The 16,596-nt window shown below is 45.0% G+C and overlaps 1 protein-coding gene across 1 annotated transcript in view; it reads right to left on the bottom strand.

Moving 5' to 3' along the window:
• Positions 1-576: 576 nt before the first annotated feature.
• Positions 577-16,596, bottom strand: part of NFATC3 (nuclear factor of activated T cells 3) — a 664,419-nt gene continuing 648,399 nt past the window's right edge. The window contains exon 10 of the mRNA XM_063945273.1: positions 577-2,436. Within this exon, the coding sequence (XP_063801343.1) occupies positions 2,339-2,436 (98 nt within the window). The 3' untranslated portion in view covers positions 577-2,338. The remainder of the gene's footprint in view (positions 2,437-16,596) is intronic.

The following is a 16,596-nucleotide window of genomic DNA, read 5'->3' as shown; positions in this document are numbered from 1 at the left end:
AAAGGTAATATTACACATTGGCCTCTCTTCTTTGTTTCGGCTTGATGTATGAGACGACCAAGGGATCTAAAAGTGTATCAAGATCCAGGCGAGAAACTTTGGATAACAGTAAAAGAAACCTTGATGAGAGTCAACACTTCTAACATCCTGAGTTGGGGTACGACACCCAGTCTTTTGATCGTCTTAACATTTGGTTTACTGAACCTAGACATTATTTCCACCGAGGCAGAGAAAAGAAACCTTGATGTGTGCTGCATGCCTCTGAACAACGTGAGTGGGGGTACGCAGCACAATAAAGTTCTACCATTATACACCGCACCACTAAGAATTATTTAGGAAAGTAATCCACATTTTAGGATTTATATTTAAATCATTACCGTTTTTTAACCCCTAGCACCAAAGGTGATACACTGATTCCACCCCCATAGTTTTATGCTTGAATATTGTTTTGGATAGTGGTAAATCAGTGATCCCATAGGCTGCATCCCTTTGCGCCAAGTTGTGTGTTTCACAAATTCCAACCCTCACTACTATAACACCACTATTCAATGTTTTTTGGTCAATGTTTAGTCGTACTGAAGCTTTTGTTTTGATTATTTTTATTTGGATAATATTACTTTGGTTCAAAATATTCACATAGTTACATTATTAAAAGTTGTAGAGCAACAAGTCTTTTCTGTCTCCTACTGTTATAAAATGCAAAAATTTAAAAACATATTCTACATTTTGATTGTCAAATGGTCAGATTACATATTCTCAACAGTCACAATACTTGTGAAGACAGCTGTATCCTGTTAAATTTTCATAGACCTATGCCACTGTCATGGCAATGAGTGATTTCAAAATTGACCATCTTAAATTATTAAAAACAAAACACAGATGGGGTAATATTCTATAAACGTAATTAAAAAGGACCACTAAACCTAAAATAAAAGTTGCCTTACATAAAGGACCAATGGAACACAAAAATATGTACAGACTCTCTCACATGGGTGGTTTACGTCTTCTTCTCTAGTGTTTCAGAGAAATGTTTACTAAACTACATCTAAAACACTCAGATGTAAAAAGGAAGTTAAAAGAAAAAAATGGGGGAAAAAAGCAATTCAGATGCCTGTAGGTATTTTCTTTTAAAAACACATCTTTTATCAGCCTGCAAAAATAGAAAACTATGTCTACACCATTTGTCATGCTTCTGATTGAGAGTGAACAAACAAACAATATAAAACTACAACCCAACACACTCTGAAACCAGTAGAGAGTGTGAGTGTGTGTGTATATATATATATATATATATAATTTCTATTACCAATAGAAACTGTACTACGCTGAGTCCCAAAAGAGATCTCTCCACTTGCTCAGTGCATGAAATGTCCTGGTTTCCAATAAGAATATTTCTGCCATCTCCTATTGTTATTCATTTGTACCATTATGAAATATCTGGCACTTAACCTCATGTATCAAACTACCAAAGTGCCTAGAACTTGTAAACTTGGATGTCAGGCCCTCTTACTTATTACTGAAATTGTTAGTTCTATGTAAGATGCTTCTGCTCTATAAATAAATACTACTTTTAATAATAAATTTACCGGGGGCGTGCCCTGATGGGCAGAGAGTTGAGACGTACCTGACTTGAGCTCCCGTTACCTGCCCGATATCTAACCTGTCTTAACTTTTTAAATAAACGCTACTGTACTAGTATTTGAAAGTAAAATGAAAAAAAAAAAAAAACACCAAAAAACAAACAAACCCCTCCATTCACGGGATTGTCAAACATTTCAGGAGTTTATTAGAATTTAAAATATTTGAGATAAGGCAAGAGATTTCTGAGGATTCCTATACATGGTACAGTAGATTTCCCATATGACCAACAAAGCACTGCACCTCTCTTAGCAGAAAATGGCTTACGATTAAAAAAAAAAAAAAAGCTTACACTTCACTGCACAGCAAATACAATATGAAACAGGTCATTGTACATATGCATTTGTCTTTCTTATTTGCAGCTGTTTATTTTAAGGCTTAGTGATCCTTTAAGAAAACTCTTCAGTATCCCAGTTAAGGATGAAAATTTACAGGACTATAAAAGCCAAAGTAAAATTTCAAATGCAATTAACACCCCCCCTCCCTTCAATGAAATAGAAAAGTGACTGTGAGAGACTACCAACCAGCAACTCGTTAAGTTCATAATTTACAGCATGGAGTAAAAGTTAATTTCCTCAAGGAGACTTAAGAAAGGCAACATAGCTGGAAGCACAGTAGGTCAGAGACAAATATCAGGCTGCAGTGGGGATGAACCATGGACTACTTAATGACATCATTTTTTTCTATTGCCTTAGAAATTTTAGACTGCATCTAGTAGATCGGACGCCACAGGCTTAGGGCATTCTCTCCGTGCCCGCTCTGCTCCATGAGACATGTCACGTCCTATGATCTCATTTACTGCAATAAAAAAAGACCAAAGAAATATAAATATAATTAATTTTTCATTATCTACATACAAAAATAAATACAATGGCAACAAACTCATGTAAGATCAATGCAGATAAAGGGGAGTGGCACTTGATATGCCGGCTGTCAGGATCCCGGTGCTCAGCATACCAGCGCCAGAATACCGACAACTATTTTCCCATGACATCCGTGGAGAGAGAATAAACAGCGAGGCGAGCGCAGCAAGTCCGCAAAGGGCTATTTTGCGCTTGCCCCGCTGCCGGTATATACCAGCGGTGGGGATCCCAGCGCCGGTATGCTAGGTGCCGGGATCCCGAGCGCCAGCATACCGTAGTAGACCCGATAAAAGGGGGTATCCTATTAGTGGCGGTAATTTACCTCTGCTAATAAGTTTGTCGTGGGCGGATTCCCTGATGCTGGCATTTATCGGCAGGCAAAGCATAATCACTGAAAAGCAGCCCCAGGAGAACAGTTTTTTGCAATAGCAAAAACGGTCTGCAATAGGATAGCCCGATAATAACATTAGCGATATTAACCAGTTTTTGCCGTGCGGTAAACTACCGCCGGCAATAGGACACCTCCCTAAACTGTTGAAGTAAAAATATGACCAATTTGTTAATCAATACAGTACCACCATAATCCGCAGCAGAGTAAACAAATAAAATGAAGACAGAACTAAATAAGAGACAGAGGGGTATATTCAATAACTTTCAGAAAGACGGCAGCTTCTGACAGTTTTAGGTCGGAAGGGGTTCAGATTTAGGTCGGAAGGGGGGGAGAAGCAGCGGCAGCGTCCACCAGCAAGCGAGGCCCTGCTTGCTGGAACCAGGTGGACGCCACCGTGAGCCTCCGCTGCTGCACACCCAGTTTCCTCCTCTCCGTCTCCTCCTCCACCGCTGCTCTCCCACGGCAGCTGCTGACAGCTCCCCCCCCCCCCCCCCCGGCGCCGCTGACAGCTCCCCCCGCCGCTGCTGTCAGTGCACCCGGCAGACGCTGACAGCAGCCGGACAAGACACCAGAAGCAGCCAAATCCAACAGTCGGATTTGGCCACTCTTTGAATAGGGGTTGTCGGCTCCATTCCTAGAACTGCATGTCGGAATGGACCAGACTCTTACTGAATATATCCCAGAGTGGGAGATGTATCAAACCATCTGAAAAGAACAGGTAAAGTTACTCATAGCAAAGAATAAGCTTCTAGCTATAATTTACTAGAAAATACTGTACTTGATAAAGGATAGAAGCATATTTATAGCTACATTTGCTGCTCCACTTAACTGCTTTATAAGGTTTGAAGGATCTTCCCCCTATCCAATTACTTAGGTAAATTTATTATTCATCATCAATAATATTTTATTAATAGTTTTGCTCTGTTAACCACGGAAAGGGGAAGTGTACAGAAAAAAAGAGGGGGGAGAGGGACGGCGAAAAGGGGTCCGACAACACAGTACCAAATTGATTATGTAAACATTTAGCACACAGAAAAAAACATAATAAATAAAGTCTATAAGAAGAAGACATGTACAATAAAAAAAAAAAAGCAGAGACAGTCGATCTTATGAATAAGAACACCAGATTTCAAAATAAATAAAACTAATCAGTTTCAAGTAACAAATTAGCTCCATCTTCCGGTGGAGTATTCATGCCAACTAAACCATCTAATCAATAGATAATTAGCTTTAAAAAGAGTAAAGGTAAACCCAAGGTTTCCATCTGAAAGGGATGGTGAAACTTTTGGATAATTTTAGGAAGCACTGGAGGGGAGGGATTTTTCCAGTCTTGGGCTATCGCAGCTCTACTGGCAATAAGCATGTGGCCTAGCACATAATGATCTGCGTTAGATAGCTCGCTTGGGTAGACATTCAAAAGGGCTAGTGAAGGAGACTCATGTAGGGTGAAACGTAAAACTTTGGATGCGAGGGCGAAAACGTCCTTCCAAAGCGGACGGATTTGTCCAAAAAATTTGGAAGAGATATCCCACCTCAGCACAATTCCTCCAACAGAATTTGTAACTGAAGGCCAGATTCTATGTAATTTGGCTGGTGTAAAATAAAGGCAATTCAACAGCTTAAATAATAATAATTTATAATAATAATAATAATAATAATAATAATTTATTGTCATCAATAGTTTAAGAAAAAAATACATGATCAACGAAACTAAAAGCAAGCATATACAGAGACCATAAGAACAGAACAGAAAGAGCACTCCTGAAACCAAGACATTCTCAATTATCACTTTATCTCGGTCCTATCCGGTTTAACATGTTTACTGCTGTTGGGAAAAAACTACCCCTTAACCGGTTAGTCCGACAGAGAATAGAACGATAACGCCTATTAGATGGCAACACAGAAAACATCCCTACATTAGGATGAGATAGATCTCCCAAAATACTTCTCACCTTAGTGAGGAGCCTTTTTTCATATATATCCTGAATACAGGGCAAACTAACTCCAATAACTCTACTCGCAGTTTTAACCACTCTCTGAAGGGACTTACGTTCTACGGCAGTACAGTTACCGAACCATACCATAATCCCGTATGTAAGGACACTCTCTAAGATGGCCGAATAAAAATTTACTAAAATCTCCTTACGTATTCCCGCCATACGCATTTTCCTCAGTAAAAATAAGAATTTACTTACCGATAATTCTATTTCTCGGAGTCCGTAGTGGATGCTGGGGTTCCTGAAAGGACCATGGGGAATAGCGGCTCCGCAGGAGACAGGGCACAAAAAAGTAAAGCTTTACTAGGTCAGGTGGTGTGCACTGGCTCCTCCCCCTATGACCCTCCTCCAGACTCCAGTTAGGTACTGTGCCCGGACGAGCATACACAATAAGGGAGGCATTTTGAATCCCGGGTAAGACTCATACCAGCCACACCAATCACACCGTACAACTTGTGATCTAAACCCAGTTAACAGTATGACAACAGAAAGGGCCTCTTAAAGATGGCTCCTTAACAATAACCCGAATTAGTTAACAATAACTATGTACAAGTATTGCAGATAATCCGCACTTGGGATGGGCGCCCAGCATCCACTACGGACTCCGAGAAATAGAATTATCGGTAAGTAAATTCTTATTTTCTCTATCGTCCTAAGTGGATGCTGGGGTTCCTGAAAGGACCATGGGGATTATACCAAAGCTCCCAAACGGGCGGGAGAGTGCGGATGACTCTGCAGCACCGAATGAGAGAACTCCAGGTCCTCCTTTGCCAGGGTATCAAATTTGTAAAATTTTACAAACGTGTTCTCCCCCGACCACGTAGCTGCTCGGCAGAGTTGTAATGCCGAGACCCCTCGGGCAGCCGCCCAAGATGAGCCCACCTTCCTTGTGGAGTGGGCTTTTACAGTTTTAGGCTGTGGCAGGCCTGCCACAGAATGTGCAAGTTGAATTGTGTTACAAATCCAACGAGCAATCGACTGCTTAGAAGCAGGTGCGCCCAACTTGTTGGGTGCATACAATATAAACAGCGAGTCAGATTTTCTGACTCCAGCCGTCCTTGCAATGTATATTTTTAAGGCTCTGACAACGTCCAACAACTTGGAGTCCTCCAAGTCGCTAGTGGCCGCAGGCACCACAATAGGTTGGTTCAGATGAAATGCTGATACCACTTTAGGGAGAAAATGCGGACGAGTCCGCAGTTCTGCCCTATCCGAATGGAAGATTAGATAAGGACTTTTATAAGATAAAGCCGCCAATTCAGATACTCTCCTGGCAGAGGCCAGGGCTAGTAACATAGTCACTTTCAATGTGAGATATTTCAAATCCACCTTTTTCAATGGTTCAAACCAATGGGATTTGAGGAAATCTAAAACTACATTTAGATCCCACGGTGCCACCGGAGGCACCACAGGAGGCTGTATATGCAGTACTCCCTTGACAAAAGTCTGGACCTCAGGGACAGAGGCCAATTCTTTTTGGAAGAATATTGACAGGGCCGAAATTTGAACCTTAATGGATCCCAATTTGAGACCCATAGATAATCCTGATTGCAGGAAATGTAGGAAACGACCCAGTTGGAATTCCTCCGTCGGAACCCTCTGATCCTCGCACCACGCTACATATTTTCGCCAAATGCGGTGATAATGTTTCACGGTGACTTCCTTCCGTGCCTTAATCAAGGTAGGAATGACTTCTTCTGGAATGCCTTTCCCTTTTAGGATCTGGCGTTCAACCGCCATGCCGTCAAACGCAGCCGCGGTAAGTCTTGAAAAAGACAGGGACCCTGCTGTAGCAGGTCCCTTCTCAGAGGTAGAGGCCACGGTTCGTCCGTGAGCATCTCTTGAAGTTCCGGATACCAAGTCCTTCTCGGCCAATCCGGAACCACTAGTATTGTTCTTACTCTTCTTTGCCGTATGATCTTCAATACCTTTGGTATGAGCGGCAGAGGAGGAAACACATACACTGACTGGTACACCCAAGGAGTTACCAGTGCGTCCACAGCTATTGCCTGTGGATCTCTTGACCTGGCGCAATATTTGTCCAGTCTCTTGTTGAGGCGAGACGCCATCATGTCTACAATTGGTCTTTCCCAACGGTCTATTAACATGTTGAAGACTTCTGGATGTAGACCCCACTCTCCCGGATGAAGATCGTGTCTGCTGAGGAAGTCTGCTTCCCAGTTGTCCACGCCCGGGATGAACACTGCTGACAGTGCTATCACGTGATTCTCCGCCCAGCGAAGAATCTTGGCAGCTTCTGCCATTGCACTCCTGCTTCTTGTGCCGCCCTTCCTGTTTACATGGGCGACCGCCGTGATGTTGTCCGACTGAATCAACACCGGCTTTCCTTGCAGGAGAAGTTCCGCCTGGCTTAGAGCATTGTAGATTGCTCTTAGTTCCAGAATGTTTATGTGAAGAGACTTTTCCAGACTCGTCCATACTCCCTGGAAGTTTCTTCCTTGTGTGACTGCTCCCCAGCCTCTCAGGCTGGCGTCCGTGGTCACCAGGATCCAATCCTGAATGCCGAATCTGCGGCCTTCTAATAGGTGAGCCTTCTGCAACCACCACAGAAGTGACACCCTTGTCTTTGGTGACAGGGTTATTCGCAGGTGCATCTGCAGATGCGACCCTGACCATTTGTCCAACAGATCCCTTTGGAATATTCTTGCATGGAATCTGCCGAATGGAATTGCTTCGTAAGAAGCCACCATTTTTCCCAGGACTCTTGTGCATTGATGTACTGACACTTTTCCTGGTTTTAGGAGGTTCCTGACCAGATCGGATAACTCCTTGGCTTTTTCCTCTGGAAGGAAAACCTTTTTCTGAACCGTGTCCAGAATCATTCCTAGGAACAGCAGACGAGTTGTCGGGATTAAATGGGATTTTGGAATATTCAGAATCCACCCGTGTTGTCTTAGCACCTCTTGAGATAGTGCTAAAGCTGTCTCCAGCTGTTCTCTGGACCTTGCCCTTATTAGGAGATCGTCCAAGTATGGGATAACTAATACGCCTTTTCTTCGAAGAAGAATCATCATCTCGGCCATTACCTTGGTAAAGACCCGAGGCGCCGTGGACAATCCGAACGGCAGCGTCTGAAACTGATAGTGACAGTTTTGAACAATGAACCTGAGGTACCCCTGGGTGTAGATACGCATCCTTGATGTCCAAGGATACCATAAAGTCCCCTTCTTCCAGGTTCGCTATCACTGCTCTGAGTGACTCCATCTTGAACTTGAACTTTTTTATGTAGAGGTTCAAGGACTTCAGATTTAGAATAGGCCTTACCGAGCCATCCGGCTTCGGTACCACAAATAGAGTGGAATAATACCCCTTTCCTTGTTGTAATAGGGGTACTTTGACTATCACCTGCTGAGCGTACAGCTTGTGAATGGCTTCCAACACCCTCTCCCTTTCGGAAGAGACGGTTGGTAAGGCAGACTTCAGGAAACGATGAGGAGGATCCGTCTCTAATTCCAACCTGTACCCCTGAGATATTATCTGCAGGATCCAGGGGTCTACCTGCGAGTGAGCCCACTGCGCGCTGTAATTTTTGAGACGGCCCCCCACTGTCCCCGAGTCCGCTTGAGAGGCCCCAGCGTCATGCTGAGGTTTTTGCAGGAGCCGGGGAGGGCTTCTGTTCCTGGGAAGGAGCTGCCTGTTGGTGTCTCTTCCCTCTTCCTCTGCCTCGTGGCAGGTACGACAAGCCCTTTGCTCTCTTATTTTTGTAGGAGCGAAAAGGCTGCGGTTGAAAGGTCGGTGCCTTTCTCTGTTGGGGAGTGACTTGAGGTAAAAAAGTGGATTTCCCGGCAGTAGCCGTGGCCACCAAGTCTGATAGACCAACTCCAAATAACTCCTCCCCTTTATACGGCAAAACCTCCATGTGACGTTTTGAATCCGCATCGCCTGTCCACTGTCGTGTCCATAAGGCTCTTCTGGCTGAAATGGACATAGCACTCACCCGAGATGCCAGTGTGCAAATATCCCTCTGTGCATCACGCATATAGATAAATGCATCCTTTATTTGTTCTAACGACAGTAAAACATTGTCCCTATCTAGGGTATCAATATTTTCAATCAGGGATTCTGACCAAACTACTCCAGCACTGCACATCCAGGCAGTTGCTATAGCTGGTCGTAGTATAACACCTGCATGTGTGTATATATTCTTTTGAATAACTTCCATCTTTCTATCTGATGGATCCTTAAGTGCGGCCGTCTCAGGAGAGGGTAACGCCACTTGTTTGGATAAGCGTGTGAGCGCCTTGTCCACCTTAGGGGGTGTTTCCCAGCGCGCCCTAACCTCTGGCGGGAAAGGGTATAATGCCAATAACTTTTTTGAAATTATCAACTTTTTATCAGGAGCAACCCACGCTTCATCACACACGTCATTTAATTCTTCTGATTCAGGAAAAACTGTTTGTAGTTTTTTCACACCATACATAATACCCTGTTTTACGGTATCTGTAGTATCAGCTAAATGTAACGTCTCCTTCATTGCCAAAATCATATAACGTGTGGCCCTACTGGAAAATACGTTTGAATTTCTACCGTCGTCACTGGAATCAGTGCCCGTGTCTGGGTCTGTGTCGACCGACTGAGGCAAAGGGCGTTTTACAGCCCCTGACGGTGTTTGAGGCGCCTGGACAGGCATTAATTGATTGTCCGGCCGCCTCATGTCCTCAACTGACTGTTTAAGGGAAGATAAACCATCACGTAATTCCACAAATAAAGGCATCCATTCTGGTGTCGACCCCCTGGGGGGTGACATCTGCATATTTGGCAATTGCTCCGCCTCCACACCAATATCGTCCTCATACATGTCGACACCACGTACCGACACACACCGCAAACTCACAGGGAATGCTCTAATGAAGACAGGACCCACTAGCCCTTTTGGGGAGACAGAGGGAGAGTCTGCCAGCACACACCACAAAGCGCTATATATACAAGGGATATCCTTATATTAAGTGCTCCCTTATAGCTGCTTTAATATATATATATATAGCCATTAATGTGCCCCCCCTCTCTGTTTTACCCTGTTTCTGTAGTGCAGTGCAGGGGAGAGACCTGGGAGCCGTTCTGACCAGCGGAGCTGTGACAGAAAATGGCGCCGTGTGCTGAGGAGATAGGCCCCGCCCCTTTTTCGGCGGGTTCTTCTCCCGCTATTTTTCCAGTCAGGCAGGGGTTAAATATCTCCATATAGCCCCTATGGGCTATATGTGAGGTATTTTTAGCCTTGTATAAGGTTTATATTTGCCTCTCAGAGCGCCCCCCCCCAGCGCTCTGCACCCTCAGTGACTGCCCAGTGAAGTGTGCTGAGAGGAAAATGGCGCACAGCTGCAGTGCTGTGCGCTACCTTATGAAGACTGAGGAGTCTTCAGCCGCCGGTTTCCGGACCTCTTCACGCTTCAGCATCTGCAAGGGGGTCGGCGGCGCGGCTCCGGGACCGGACTCCACGGCTGGGCCTGTGTTCGATCCCTCTGGAGCTAATGGTGTCCAGTAGCCAAGCAGCAAATCCACTCTGCATGCAGGTGAGTTTACTACTTTCCCCCTAAGTCCCACGTTGCAGTGATCCTGTTGCCAGCAGGACTCACTGTAAAGAAAAAAACCTAAACTAAACTTTCTCTAAGCAGCTCTTTAGGAGAGCCACCTAGATTGCACCCTTCTCGTTCGGGCACAAAATCTAACTGGAGTCTGGAGGAGGGTCATAGGGGGAGGAGCCAGTGCACACCACCTGACCTAGTAAAGCTTTACTTTTTTGTGCCCTGTCTCCTGCGGAGCCGCTATTCCCCATGGTCCTTTCAGGAACCCCAGCATCCACTTAGGACGATAGAGAAAACAAGCGTTGTTGGGCCTTTTTAACAACACATCGTGTATGAGTACCCCAGGACAAATCACTGGAGATGTTAATACCCAGGAATTTAAAAGACTCAACTGTCTCCACTACCTGGTTATTTACAACTATAGAACAAAAGGGCTGCTTATGTATTTTCCTAAAATCTACAATAATTTCTTTCGTTTTTTTTACGTTTAGGATTAAATGATTTGTTTGACTCCAAGCTTCTAACCTAGCAACCTCAGATCTATATTCTGACTCATCGTCCTTACTTATTAAACCTACAACTGCAATATCATCGGCAAATTTAATAATGTGAACTGACTCCGATTTAGAAAGGCAATCATAGGTAAACAGGGAGTACAACAGGGGACTCAGTACACAGCCCTGAGGCACCCCCGTACTAATTACAAGCTCGCTTGACAGAGAATTGTACAATCTAACAGATTGGGGCCTATTTGTCAAGAAATCCAAGATCCATCTACATACAAAGTTATTTAATCCCAACTGAGATAATTTAGACACTAATGATGTTGGGATTACCGTATTAAATGCTGAACTGTAATCCACGAACAAAATTCTCGCAGAACAACATGTGGATTCTAGGTGGGTAGCCACACGATGAACCAAAGTGACTCTCTATGTGGTTATTACATTTAGACATAGTAAGGGTTGAGAGAGAGATTGACACCCATTGTTGCTGAGTAAAGGAGCACTGTAGATCAGATTCCCATTAAAGCTGTGTCAGTCATTTATGTTCCAATACCGCACTGCTCTCTACTGCATACCAAAAACATATAGAACCCCTACAATTGCCAGAGAGGATCTTCGCCAGTACAGTAGGGGGTGGCAAAAGTATTGGTCCTATGGACTGTATGGTACTAGTTATCCAATGAACGATACGATTGTATGAGAATAATTCAGTAGAGGGGAGGTTATATTGAATTTGGAGCATATAAAATGGGGTAATAGTTGTACCATCGACAAGTGCATTAATAGTAGCAATACCCACTTAGAAAGTTAAAAATACGGAATCATGCCAGAAAGAGCAGACAGGGATAGGGTGCGAGAGGGTAAAGAGAGATTTAGAGGAAACCAAGATAGTATCCCACGCTTTAAGGGAGTCCAGGATTGCACGGGGAGTGTGTTGTGTGAGGGGCCTCTGTTGAGTTGGAGTCCATAATAGGTCTAACAGGGGTATATGAGAAAACAACTGTTTCTCCAGGTCCACCCATAGCTTCCTACCCGCCGGCAAAAACCAATCGCATATTAGCGCCACCAGGCAAGCAGATTGGTATTGTCGTACATCTGGAACTGCCAGGCCTCCAAGCTTTTTTGGTTTAGTTAAATGACAATAGGCAATGTGGGGGGGTGTTTCTATATACCGGAGTGTGACTGAGTGAATTTGACTGATGAACTTTTGGGGGACTATATAGGGCGAGCGGAAGAGACACATCAGTTTTGGCAAAATAGACATTTTGTACACTGCCAACCTACGCAACCACGATACTTCTAACCCGGCCCATCTTTTCAATAGAGCTACTATTTGGGACAAGAGAGGATTGTAATTAAGCTCCATTATTTTAGACAACGAATTAGGGATGTTAATACCCAGGTATAAGATATGATCTGTTTTCCAGTTGTATTTGTTGCAGCATTAAGTTTATAAAATGAGGCAGCACTGTAGCGGTCAATAATCTCATGTAAGGCCGGTAGGGAGGTGTCAGGGTGTGTGACGAACAAGAGTACATCATCTGCAAAGAGACAGTTTATGGAGAGATGGACCAACACGTATACCTGGAAAGGCTAAATACTGACATATTGCAACCGCGAGGGGTTCTATTGCCAAAACGTATATGAGCGATGATAAAGGGCAACCTTGTCTAGTGCCATTCGAGATCTTAAAGGGGGAAGATGAGAAGTCATTACTAAATACCACGGCTGTGGGAGAACTATTATGTGCCAGAATAGTAGACAAGATTGCACCAGTTAACCCGATTTTCAACAGTATCTCATAGAGAAAGCCATCGACAGCGCAATCTGTCGAAAGCCTTCTCGGCGCCCAGGGAGAGAAAAACGGCTCCCCCTATGCATAATCCATTCAGCAAGGTCAAAAACCCTTCTTGTGTTGTCTACCCCGCACAAAGCTTACCTGATTCAGATGGTTAATGTAAGGGATAATCTATTTGCTATAAGTTTAGAGAAGATATTCAAATCAGTGTTGAGCAGAGCTATCGGTCTGTAATTCTGACCTAGGTAAGGATTTTTAACAGATATATGAATAGTGATAATAAGCGCCTGCAGCATTTCCTCAGACAAGGAAACATCATCAGTGGCATATTTATATAAGGAGGCGAGGACTGGTACTAGAGTAGGGGAAAATTTTCTGTAAAAGGAATTAGTGAATCCATCCGGGCCAGGAGCCTTCCCTAATGGTACAGATTTAACGACCACTGCTATTTCTTCCTCAGACCAAGGAACATTAAGGTACTCTAGATCATCCAAAGACAACGTAGATAAGTGCAGGTACTCCAAAAAAAGAAGCTATTAAAAGATAAGTTGGTTGTGGAGTGTCAGGGTCAGAGTTCAGGTTATACAATTTTTGGTAGTAAGTAGTGAAAGTGCCTGCTATGTCAGACAGATTCAAGAGTTTCTTCCCATTAGGCAACTGACTGCACTTGATTATATTCCTAACAACGTAGTCTTAGCCTGCGGGCCAGGAATTTACCAGATTTATTACCCAAGGTATAACATTTCTGTTGAAGTTGTGTGTAAACATGCTGCATACTGGTAAAGAATAATTTTTGGAGCAGATTCCTAATTAAGACTAGTTCACGTTTCGGAAGAAGGGAGGGTCAAGATCTGTTTAAAGACTCCACTTGAAGTACAGTTAGCGACGTTCTAAATCCTCCCTCTGGTTTAAATACTGTCTCTTTAGTCTGGCCCCTGTATGGATAGCCACCCCACGAAGAACTACCTTCAACGCACACCAGTGGGTAGGGACAGATGTGTCAAGGGGGGCATTCGTAGCTCAATAAGTAGTCAAGGCATCAGACAGGGTGGTAGAGGAGTCGGGAGAGGACAAATATAATCTGGGAGTCTCCAAGGATGGGGAGGCATTTTAGAGCTGTCATAATTCCAAGACCAAGTCACCGCTGCATAGTCAGACCACATTACTCGAAGAATAGTCAATCAGAACATGTGCTGTAAGGACCACTTATCTAACAGAATCAAATCTATATGGGAATACGAGTTGTGAGGGTGAGAAAACAAGATTTATGGTAAGAATTTACCGTTGTTAAATCTTTCTGCAAGGTACACTGGGCTCCACAAGGATTAACATCTGGGTGTAGAGTAGGATCTTGATCCGAGGCACCAACAGGCTCAAAGCTCTTGACTGTTCCCAAGATGCACAGCGCCGCCTCCTCTATAACCCCGCCCCCATGCACAGGAGCGCAGTTTCATTAACCAGCCCAAAGCAGTAGCAGGTACCAGAGACGACAATCGCTCGTAGCCAATTACACCACACACTCACCGCAGTAGAGGGTGTCAGTGGCTATGCCAATACCAACCCAAAGAAGCTAAGTGCGTCAGGATGGGCGCCTTGTGGAGGCCCAGTGTACCTCGCAGAAAGAGATTTAACAACGGTAAATTCTTACCATAAATCTCGTTTTCTGCTGCGGAGTATACTGGGCTCCACAAGGATTAACATCGGGGATGTCCTAAAGCAGTTTCTTATGGGAGGGGACGCACTGTAGCGGGCACAAGAACGTCCAAAGGAAGCATCCTGGGAAGCGGCGGTATCGAAGGCATAGAACCTTATAAACGTGTTCCCTGAGGACCACATTTCCGCCTTGCACAATTGTTCAAGGGTCGCACCACGGTGGGCCACCCAAGAAGGTCCAACCGACAGAGTAGAATGGGCTTTAATGATAATAGGAACCGGACGACCAGGCCATTAGGCCAAAGTCTGCTTGGAAGCAGGCCAGCCACGTTTGTGAAAATCAAACACAAAAAGAGAATCAGATTTCCTAATGGAGGAAGTTCTCTTCACATAGATACGGAGAGCCCATACCACATCCAAAGACCGCTCTTTGGTAGACAACTCAGGAGAATTAAAGGCCGGAACCACAATTTCCTGGTTAAGGTGGAAGGAAAACACCACCTTAGGTAAATAACCTGGCCGCGTTCTAAGAACCGCTCGTTCACGGTGAAAATTCAAATAGGGAGACTTACAGGATAAGGCACCCAAGTCTGATACTCTTCTAGCTGAAGCAATCGCCAGCAAGAATAGGACAATAAGAGAAAGCCACTTAAGGTCAGCAGAGGCAAGAGGCTCAAACGGAGACTCTTGCAAGGCTCCAAAACCACCGACAAGTCCCAAGGGGCCACTGGTGGCACATAAGGAGGCTGAATCCGCAACACACCCTGAGTGAATGTATGTACATCAGGTAGGGTAGCAATTTTTCTCTGAAACCAAACAGACAAGGCAGAGATATGAACCTTGAGGGAGGCCAGACACAGGCCTAAGTCCAGGCCCGGTTGTAGAAAAGCCAATAGTTTGGCCGTACTAAACCTGAAAACGTCATGATTGTGAGACGCACACCAAGTAAAGTAATCATTCCAGACCCTATGGTAGATCCGAGCAGTAGCCGGCTTATGGGCCTTCAACATAGTTTGAAGGACCGCCTCAGAAAAACCCTTGGCCCTCAGGACAGAAGCATCAAGAGCCACGCCGTCAAAGCCAGACGGACCAAGTCCTGGTAAACACAAGGGCCCTGAACAAGGAGGTCCGGCCATTGTGGAAGTAGAAGGGGATGATACAACGAGAGGCCCTGTAGATCAGAGAACCAGTGCCACCTGGGCCACGCTGTAGCGATCAGAAGTAGGTTTCCTGCTTCTTGCTTGAACTTCCGTATTACTCTGGGCAGGAGTGACACTGGAGGGAACACATACGGCAGCCTAAAGTTCCATGGAATTGCCAGAGCGTCCACGAACGCTGCTCGAGGATCCCTTGTCCTTGCTCAGAAGACCTTGTGATTGTGTCGAGACGTCATCAGGTCCACATCTGGAAGGCCCCACTTGTCCACGAGAAGTTGAAACACCTCTGGATGGAGGCTTCACTTTCCGGCGTGTACGTCCTGACGACTGAGAAAGTCCGCTTCCCAGTTTAGGACCCCCGGAATGAACACTGCGGATACGGCTGGCAGATGGTGTTCTGTCCACTGAAGAATCCGTGATACTTCCCTCATTGCCATGCGGCTTTGAGTGCCGCCTTGATGATTGATGTACGCCACCGTGGTGGTGTTGTCCGCTTGTACTTGAATAGGTCTGTTCTGTATCAAATGCTGGGCCACTGTCAACGCATTGAACACTGCTGCAGTTCCAAAATATTTATCAGGAGTAGAGACTCCTCCTCGGTCCACTGACCCTTAAGGGAGTGTCGTTCCAACCCCGCGCCCCAACCTCTCAGACTGGCATCTGTCGTCAGCAGGACCCAGTTGGATATCCATAAGGGACGGCCCCTGCTCAATCGATGGTCCTGAAGCCAACAGCTTAGTGACAGGCAGACCTCCGGAGACAAGGAGATCATGTGAGATCTGATCCGGTGAGGCAGGCCGTCCCACTTGGTCAGAATTAATTTCTGCAGTCGGAATTGAGCATACTCCACCATGTCGAAAGCCGACACCATGAGACCTAGCACTTGCGGACGAGATAGGAAGCATTGAATCCTGTTCTGAAGTTTCAGGACCTTCTCCTGAGACAAGAACAACCGCTGGTTGTGAGTGTCCAATGGTGCTCCCAGGTGTACCATGCTCCGAGCAGGAACCAGGGACGATTTCTTCCAGTTGACAAGCCACCCGTGGGCTG

Source organism: Pseudophryne corroboree, chromosome 11 (assembly GCF_028390025.1).
Source record: "Pseudophryne corroboree isolate aPseCor3 chromosome 11, aPseCor3.hap2, whole genome shotgun sequence".
NCBI classification, from domain to species: domain Eukaryota; kingdom Metazoa; phylum Chordata; class Amphibia; order Anura; family Myobatrachidae; genus Pseudophryne; species Pseudophryne corroboree.
This window is presented reverse-complemented; position numbering and strand designations above follow the sequence as displayed.